Below are 10,324 nucleotides of genomic sequence, written 5' to 3'. Positions count from 1 at the left end.
TTCTGCGTCAGGGAAAACCGTGCTGCGTCACGGATCTGGTGGACTCGAGTTCGATTCCCGGACCCGCCGTCATTTGCCAGAATGTCTTCCCCTGCTCTATATCCCGTTTCACCCTGTATCTGTCGGTCATGCTTGACCAGAAAAGCGATAAACGCTAAAAAATAAAGTTTAAAAAAATAAAAAAGAAGATCATGTGTGACTATGTATGTGACTATGGAAGACTGGCACCCTCTGGCCACGAGAGATAACTGCACCCTGTTTAAACATGGAGGATAAGAGAAAACTGCAACAAAAAAGACATTCTTCAAGCAAGGTGGGTAGGTTTGTAGGCAGGTGGGTGGGTGGTTATGTATTATAATTTATTATGTACGCAGTATAGAGTATATGCATGTATGTACTGTGTGTATGTATGTTTGTGTTAACACATATCTTTTGATGTATTACTGGTCGTTTTTTAAATAATATGTATATTTTTGTATGTTTGATTTTACAAAACAGGGGAAGTTCTCGATAAGCCTTTAGGTCTAGGCTTCTAAACTTCTCCTACACAATATGGGTATTGTGTATTTTACTTTTGTTTAACTATTTGTGTTAATAAATAAATACAAATACAAATATGGGGCACCATGCTTTTTCTGCACTGGGGCCGCGCCTGTGGAATCAGCTGCTGTGGTCCATCAAGGCCTCAGTCTCCTTTGCTGCCTTCAAGGCCATAAAACCCATTTGTTTTATACTCTGCCTTCCAATATGGCCTGTTTTCTAATCTGCTCCTATGTTTTGTTTATTTTGTTTTAAACCTTTTTATTCAATTTTTTTATTTAGTTTTCCTTCTGCTGTGAAGCACATTGAGAGCTCACTGAGTTTAAAGTGTGCTATATAAATTAAATCTATTATTATTATTATTAACACTTTGAATGCCAGCCACGCGTTTTGTCATTAGTTTATGCCGACCGCTGAGTGCCGCCAACGCTATATAGCGTTTGTTTGTTGAATTTTTTTTATTGGCGATTTGAATTCATATTTCATCAATCGAGCCTCAGGTTAGTGTTGCAGACTCTCTCTGAGCTTAATTGGGAAGATACCGCCCCCTATCGTCTCTCCCTGTGTAACTGCACCCCATTACTTTAGACTGATGGGGGGGGGGGGGGGGGGGGCGGGCCAGTTTCCTCATTTTACTTTTCCGTCAAGCCAATTGAAGAATCCCTTGTGATCGCCGGCCCGGAAAACGCGTGGATTATGTATTTACAGTACCCAATGCTGAATCAATAAACGCGATCGATATTTGGAATGGCGATCAGGAATTGGAATGATCTTTTTGGATAACATCTGATCTGAGGTAAGGAATTTATTTTACCAGTTTTAGGATAATCAGAGCCATTTTTACAGAGATATTGCCCTATGCGTGTGTGTGTGTGTGTCTGTGTGTGCGCGATCAGGAAAATGAGAGAATCAATATTTCAGCCCGCTTCTATAGCGTGCATAAGTACACATATACTATCGATAATCTAGCGTTTATTTGAAAATGATTAATAAATAGGCAGAAAAATTACAACGTTTTTGTGTATGCCAGAATATTCCAGTAAATGCCGTTTATCACGGAATCTTTATATTTCCCTTGAAAACGAGGGCTTTTCAAAATGCTATAAAACGGAAATGAAGCGATTAAAAAACAATCTGTTTTGACAATATTGACTGTAAACAAGTCATTGATAAACGACGGGCAGATTAGACACATAGCCATAATTTAAGACAGGGATTATGCGTTCACAACGCTATCATTGAAGTGGGTGGTGGCATTTAACGGGGGTATAAGGCGCACCGCATGGCTGGTAATCAAAGTGTTAAATACAAAGGTGACTTTGTGAAAGAAATACAGTAGATTAATCAATTAGTCCAAAAAAAGAACCTGTGGGTGGGATTTCTGAAAAGGCGAGGGCAGCCCCCGGAGAACTGACCCTGTCTTGGCGAAGTTGGTCCAGTAGGTCATCACCACGGCGCTCAGCATCACGTCGTTCTTGGAGAAGTTGCAGGGGAACAGGTCGGTGGCGCCCACCATTGGCACCCCGAACACGTACGGGATCTCGTCGCCGTGCGCCGCGTCCGCCCATTCCGGCCGTGCCTCCGTCTGGCAGTGGTGGTGGAAGGTGTAGAAGTAGACGGGCGACTGGAACTCGGCGTGCAGCTTGGCGGTGGCCACGGCCGGCGCCACCCACTGGTGGTCGGTGAACAGCGCCAGCAGAGTCTTCCGGCGCATGTCGCTGTTGTCCCGGTCGGCCCAGTCGGTGTACATGAACTTAATGGTCTCTCTCAAGATGTCTTTACCTGGGGAACATTCAGAAACAATAAATAACGCACATCCTCCGTTCCTTGGTGCTGAGCCCCGCTTTGTTTTATTTACCTGGGGAAGAACAACCACAGCAAGGGATGTGAGTAAGCAGGGCTCTATATAATGAACATGTGAATTAGCACTGGGAGGCAGGGCTTGACATTAACACCCGCCACCGCACCAAATGTGGGTAGAATTCGGCAGTGGCGTGTAACTCCGTCACTCTTATCAGCCACATTGGCGAGTGACCTTTTGGTAACATTTTCTATGAAAACAAATCATTGTAGGTTACAAAAGGCATCTGAAATAATTACGTCAATTCGAGGTGATACTACATCATGACACTACAACTCCCATGAGCACTGGGTGCGCACAGTGTGCTCATTCCATTGGCCCATCCAACTTCACCCTCTTGCATGTTGCCTCTGTGTGTGAAAGCTGAACGAACGCTCTAACGTTAACTAGCTAACATTAGCTAGCAAGACAGTTAGCTACAATGTGGCGGCATATTGTGGGTGTAAAAAGACTGGGTGAAGCAATCAATCAACAAACAAAAAAGATAAATGAGAATGAAATCGAGACAGAAAAAACTAACAAAGTACAAGAGGAGGCGAATATAAAGACCCGGTTATTCAATGAAAAGTGGCGGTCAGGTCGTGAGTGGCTAGGGTATGATCCAACGCAGAAGCTCATGTTCTGCATTGATTGTCGGATTTATGGCACTGATAAGTCCAAAAGCATGTCATTTGTTATTGGCACAACCAATTTAAAATGAGAAACTAACTATAAAGGCTCATGTATCAAACGGCCACATGCCGTCTAGCTACCAAGCGGGCGAAGACTGGTCTGTTAGAGGAGAGTGTTGCGGTGAGATCCCTGGTCTCAATGAAGTCGGTTCAGTTGGACAAGATGTAGCTGCTGTTCCGTAACGTCCACGCAATCGGGAAGAAAGGCAGACCCTTCACCCACTATTTTGTGGATGTGCAAGTAAGTATTAAACATACTAACATGTATTATGTAACGTGTATTATTAAACGAATATTATGGTGTTTGTTAGCTAGCTAGCCACATTCATTTAACATTAAGCGTCCATGTGACCATTTTAATAATCACATTATTACCATTGTTGGGTTATGATCAGCGTATAGTGTGCATGTAAACGCACTCAGTGTTAACGTTATATCACTATTGTGATTTTTGGCGGGTGAAAATGCTGAGTGGTTAGTGACTTTGGAAAACCACTAGCTACAGTGGCTGGTGAGCCAAAAACTTAATGTCAAGCCCTGCTGGGGAGGTATGCCGTATTTTAAGGTATATCATCATGGATCCATGCATTCTTAAAATACTGTTGTCAACGTTAGACTTATGACACCTGTGCGTGCGAAGCGTTGGCCAGGGGGTATTGCAATCACTCCCGCCCATGTGTGTCTGTTCAGCTGACCGCACCAGCCTTAACTCCGACAGTTCTAATCCGATTGGGATGAAACTTGGCACATAGGCTGACAGGAGACCAGGGACCCGCATACCGTCGGACAACAACAAGTATTTCATTAGAATTAATTATAGAATTGTCCGCTGAAATCAATATAGCTGACGGGGAAGAGTGGCAGGCTTTGCACGCTTTGCAATATTTAATCTAATCCAATATATAAATTGGGACATTGCCGCAGTAATAAAGAATTGGTAGAGAAAAGACCAGTAGTACTGTAACAAAATGATGTCTTCACATTGTAATTTGCACTGGAAAACAAAATACTGTTATACTGTCAAAACTAAGAAAGATATGGTGATATTTTGGCCATATTGTCCAGCCCTAAAAATGAACGACTGCATTCCGAGCATTGGCACTACTCCAAGCGCTTTACATGGACTGATTCCATAGATCTTTCAGTGGCCCAAAGTGAGAATCAAAACCCTAATCCTGGCAGTGTTCGTACCATGCTCAATACGCTCAATACTCAATACCCATTGAGCCAAGCAGGACCACATACGGAAAACCTTTTCAAAGTAGCTACTACTGTACTACTGAGCATGTGTACTGTAGTAGCAGAATCTATCCCTTTTTCAATGTTCTGGAGCATAATGACACTAAACTAGAAGCACCATAGAATTAGGGTATGTATTAGGGTATGTACAGTAAGCAACCATAGGCACTCTGTGAACATACAGTAGCCTGCATGAGCTAAACCGAAACATTAGGCAAAATAATCAAATTCCTTCATTTGCACCGTGAGGCAGGGGAAACAAAAAAATTGTCTGACCGTCAGGGAATCCATACAGATTGTCCACAAAGTTGGAGATGGTGTAGTCGAACGAGGCGGCCGTTATTCCATCCTCTCCCTCGCTGTCGTCCACAAACCTCAGACCCTCGCCTTGGTTGATTCCCAGCAGGATGTCATAGTTGAGGAACTCCCCCTGGTGGCACGGTACAGACACAGCATGTCATTAACCCTTTCACTACCACACTACCAAATGGTTAACCCTTTCACGGAGACAATACAGAAGGTTAACCCTTTCACTGCCACATGACAAATGGTTAACCCTTTCACTACCACGATACAGAAGGTTAACACTTTACTACATTTCACTACCACACTACAGACGGTTCACCATTTACTACCACACTACCGTCTGTAGTAGTAAAGGGTTAACCGTCTGTAGTGTGGTAGTAAAGGGTTAACTGTCTGTAGTGTGGTAGTAAAGGGTTAACCTTCTGTAGTGTGGTAGTGAAAGGGTTAAAGCAATAAGGAAACGAAGCAGCCGATAGCAGGCCACTGCACACATCACAGTTGGGTGGGTGAATCCATGTTCCAATTCAAATCAATTCTAAAAATGTAAACAGGAATTGATGTTCATTAATTAGGAGTGGAAAAATATGTGTCTAGTTATTAGTGGTGAACAGCGACGAGCACAGGCATTAAGGAAGGAAAGCGAGACAGACTTTCCTCTCGACAGCGCGACGAGCCCCCGCTTTGTTTCCTGACGTACAGCTAACCCTGGGGGTTGAAATGTTCACCCAAACAGAAACAAGCCGGCGAGGCCAAGAGACAAAGAAAGGGCAGATGAATCAAACTGTGCTTACCACTGGTCACACAGCCTGATGACAGAAACATAGTTATTAGTTCTGCTATGATACTATAGTGAATTGAATAAGACTGTCAAAGTTAACGATATTAACGCGTTAACGCACAATTCCAGAAAAAAGTTACAATTCCAAAGTTACTAGACTTCACTCAGGTGTATTATTGATACTCTCATTGATACTATACTATGTTTGTTTCTGCCTCAAAGTGTGTGTGTGTGTGTGTGTGTGTGTGTGTGCGTGTGTGTGTGTGTGTGTGTGAGAGAGAGAGAGAGAGAGAGAGAGAGAGAGAGAGAGAGAGAGAGAGAGAGAGAGAGAGAGAGAGAGAGAGAGAGAGAGAGAGAGAGAGAGAGAGAGAGAGAGAGAGAGAGAGAGAGAGAGAGAGGGGGGGGGGTGAAAGAGATGAGGAATGGGTAAGAGAGAAAAAGAGCTGGGAGAGTGTGTGTGTGAGAGAGATAGAGGAGGGGGCGGGGGGTGTGAGTCCTTTATTCATTGTTTTAAATTATTATCTTATCACTCTGTTTTGAATTTGATGCAAATTTGCAATGCATGAGGGTCATCCTTTGGTATGAAATGGCTGCATAAAGCAAGCATTTGTTGACTCTCATGTTGATAAGAGTATTAAAACTTGAAAAATATCCATTTAAATGGGCGGCTAAGTGGCGCAGTGGGCAAGGTGCTCGCCACTAGTGCAGGAGATGCTGGGTTCGAGCCCAGCTCTCGGCATTGCTACGAGCTTGGCTGGTCGTTCATACTAACACAATTGGCAGTGTTAGGGGTGGGAAAGCTGGTGGGTGGGTCCTGGTCGTTGTAAACAGCGACTCCTACAGTTCGGTCGGGGCGCCTGCACAGCGAGGAAAGGATCTAAGGGGGGTAGTGTGATCCTTCCACACGTTACACTCTCTCAGTGAGAGTCCGCGCTGCCAGGTGAAAAGAAGCGGTTGATTGGCTACACATGTGTCGGAGGAAGCATGTGATAGTCTCAGCCCTCCCAGACCGACCGGAGGGTGTAGAGGGCGCAGCGACCAGGAAGGGGTTTGGGAATTGGCATAACGACTAACATTGGGATGGGAGAAAAACTGAGGAAAAAGGAGGGGGAAAAAGATTAAAAAAAAATATATATATATATATATCAGTTTAAGGTAGATTTAGAACTGATACAAAATATGCGATTAATTGGCGATTAATCGCGAGTTAATTATGGACAATCATGTGATTAATCAGATTAAATATTTTAATCGATTGACAGCCTCTACATGCTACAGCAATTTCAAAGCAACTGCAACACAACATCGACAAAGCAACGGTGTTGCAGACACTCTGCCTTTATGCTTCTGCAACATTGTACCCCGGAGGTAGCTATAGGTTCCCTGATAGATGAAACTTCCCTTCTCAACCAACCCATTGATAAGAAGCAGAAAAAGAAGCATACTTTTTTACTTCCGGTCGGGGGATTTCAAAATAAAAGGGCGACGTCTAAAAGCACCGTAAATACGTTTATTTTGTACATTATCTAACGTTAACACGAACCTAAACTAATCTAAAGTTAGTTTAGGTTTGTGTTAACGTTAGATAATGTACAAAATAAACTTATTTCCGGTGCTTTTAGACGTCGCTATTTTATTTTGAAATCCCCCGACCGGAAGTATTTGTGATGTATTCTGCTTGTGTAACTTTAGGTTAGTTTTAACGTTAGCTAAGTTAGCAGCAGGGGTGGACGCCTTTGTGCAAATGCAGGCAGCTACAGGCACTCGAGGTCGAGGAAGAGCTGCTGAATTTAATCGGCAGGAGGAGAGAGAGCTCGTCAAAGCTGGATATATCCCTGTGGCTGTGGTTGTAGGCACGAAAATGCAGCTCGAACTACCTGTTATATTAAATTAATTGATTGGCGTTTAACTTGTCCGTGTCCAGTCCTTGTAAACAATGATGCATGTAATTATATTAACGTTACTGTGTGTTGTTGTAGCTATGTTAATAAATTCTGAATGACATTAACGTTAGTTAGGTATGATGGCATTGAATAGCATCAATTCAACGCTAGCTGGCTGGCTACAACAATGGATGATGGTATTCTGCGGGACCAATATTATTCTATGACAGCCCCGCCCCCATTCGCTACCAACCAATCACTGCTACGCAATATCAACGCAACGGTTGTTTAGATTAGATTTTGGGGAGATGTACGCAACATCCTCGCAACACAGTCTACAAGACCCTCTGCAACAACCGCGTTGAAATCGCGCTGATGTTGTGTTGCAGTTGCTTTGAAGTTGCTGTAGCATGTAGAGGCCTTTAGAGTTGAACCATCCCGTGACGACCCCAGCAGCACTGAGGACTGGATCCGGAGCTAACCTGTTGCATGAGGATCTCTGGGTCGTCCGGAACCACGTCGCCGTCCACCACGGGGCCAAACGCAATGTGGTACCGGTTGGGCTGGATGTCCTGGTCCACCAGCTCCCGGAAGCTCTTCCTCCGGAGGCAGTCCACCAGGTCCGCCATGTCCCCCAGGCTACAGCCCACCTTCTTGGCCAGGATCTTGGTGTACATGAGGGGCTGGTAGTTGACGGACCAGCTGGAGATGGCTGATCCACTCTGGGCGATGGCCCTCTGAAACAGACCTGCGGAGACAAGAGGACAGGGACTTTTAATTTGCCATTTCACATACGATCATTAGGAATTTGTTTCTCGTATGTACACAGCCCTGTATACACATAATATGCATCTTCCTCAGGGTTCAAGGTCGGGCCGAGTTTCCAAATTCAGTGCCTTGCTCAAGGGTACTGTGGCAGTGAAGGCGGGGCACCGTAAATGTAATACCAGCTATGTTCTAGTCGTTAGCGTCCCCAAATTCTGTTGGTGATGCAGTTCAAACCAACAAGCTGGTTATCGGCCAGCCTCCGTATATATCTTGGCTAACTCTCCACCTCAGACAGAGGGGCCAAAGATAACTGTGATAAAAGAAGGTAAATAAAAAAAACAATTCCATCGTTACGGCATTAGTGACCCGATCTCTGTGACGTTTGGCACGTCAACTCAATGGCCTGATGCCTCATCTCAACCTTGCTACAGTAATGTCCTTTGAGGATTTTGGTTAAGGCAAAAACGATTTATTACGTTCATTAATATGAATTAATGATTTTATTTCTGTCTTCTGTCTACAAAGCATAGTAGTAGAACTTCCAAAAAACGAAAAATAATACATGCCTAGTGCCTACACCATTTTTACATTACACTATTTACAAAAAAAGATATATATATACAAAAAAGAAACATAATTCAGTATATCATTTAGCAAAGGTTACAAACGTTTCATAGTTTTATATGGTTTTTATATATAATATGTAACATAAACAAGCATTGTTTCTCCAGAAAGCACTCTGCCTTCAACGCGGCGCTTCATCTCTCCCCCTCTGACACACTTCCGCTCCTCTCTCACGAGGCCTCCGAGGCTCCACAGCTCCTCTCTCACGAGGCCTCCGAGGCGATCCACAGCCAACGCCGGCGTAAATATTGAATGCGTCGAGAGGAGGAGGAGCGTCTGAGGAGCGTTACGTATGAAGGGCGAGCCGTGTTCTAGATATCTCTCCCCGCTGCTTCCCAGCGCCGGCGTCATGTGTGTATATCACCACGAACACGCATGTGTGTATATCACCACGAACACGCATGTGTGTATATCACCACAAACATGCATGTGTGTATATCACCACGAACACGCATGTGTGTATATCACCACAAACATGCATGTGTGTGTATCACCACGAACACGCATGTGTGTATATCACCACGAACACGCATGTGTGTATATCACCACGAACATGCATGTGTGTATATCACCACGAACACGCATGTGTGTATATCACCACGAACACGCATGTGTGTATATCACCACGAACACGCATGTGTGTATATCACCACGAACACGCATGTGTGTATATCACCACGAACACGCACGTGTGTATATCACCACGAACATGCATGTGTGTATATCACCACAAACACGCATGTGTGTATATCACCACAAACATGCATGTGTGTATATCACCACAAACACGCATGTGTGTATATCACCACAAACACGCATGTGTGTATATCACCACAAACACACATGTGTGTATATCACCACGAACACGCATGTGTGTATATCACCACGAACACGCATGTGTGTATATCACCACAAACATGCATGTGTGTATATCACCACAAACATGCATGTGTGTATATCACCACGAACACGCGTGTGTATCACCACGAACACACATGTGTATAGAGTAGAACGTTTTTACTTTTAGAGAGAGAGAGAGAGAGCATGAGAGAGAGAGGGAGAGAGAGAGAGAGAGATTTTTTATTTATTTTAACAACACTTTATTTATAAATCATTCCAGCATTTCAACAAAAAGCATTACACAGTCAACTGTAAATAACACTTGTCCTCCTTTCAAGAACACCTACAAACAATTTGACAATCACTTATTAAAAGCACAACAACAACAACAAAAACAACCACAACAAAGAAAAAACTCAAATCAGCTAAATTGCCAACACCAACTCATCTACCATTACAGAACACAACACTCATTTATGTGCCCATATATCAGTGAAGTGATCTAGGTTGTTCAAAGCTCTATAATAATTAAAATCTATGCTCAGTCTGGCTTTGATAATTTTTCTGAACAGACACACAGCATCATGATCCAAGACCTGTTCTATCTTATTCCTCCTACTGAGATACACAGCCATCTTTGCTCTCCCTAAAATGAAATAAAAAAGATGACACTTGCTTTTTTCTTTTCTACAGTATTTAAAACCCAAAATGTACCTCTCTTTCGAGAACACCTCTTCACCGGACTGAAAAAGTCTCTCTAGTAACCCTAGCAGAGGCAGCAGCCTGGAACAGTCCAGAAAACAGTGCAAAACTG

The 10,324-nt window shown here is 43.6% G+C and overlaps 1 protein-coding gene across 2 annotated transcripts in view; it reads right to left on the bottom strand.

Moving 5' to 3' along the window:
• Positions 1-10,324, bottom strand: part of LOC311232945 (neuroligin-2-like) — a gene marked incomplete at its 3' end in the record, with an annotated part of 140,674 nt that overhangs the window by 1,928 nt on the left and 128,422 nt on the right. For both annotated transcript variants that reach the window (XM_084319783.1, XM_084319784.1), the window contains 3 exons: positions 7,761-8,026; positions 4,588-4,741; positions 1,956-2,322 (listed from right to left, as the gene is read on the bottom strand). In XM_084319783.1, the coding sequence (XP_084175909.1) occupies positions 1,956-2,322; positions 4,588-4,741; positions 7,761-8,026 (787 nt within the window). The remainder of the gene's footprint in view (positions 1-1,955; positions 2,323-4,587; positions 4,742-7,760; positions 8,027-10,324) is intronic.

The sequence above is a fragment of the Notolepis coatsorum genome (genome assembly GCF_963971535.1).
Source record: "Notolepis coatsorum genome assembly, chromosome: 8".
NCBI classification, from domain to species: Eukaryota; Metazoa; Chordata; class Actinopteri; order Aulopiformes; family Paralepididae; genus Notolepis; species Notolepis coatsorum.
Note: the sequence above shows the minus strand (reverse complement) of the source record. Positions and strands in the feature narration are given on the sequence as shown.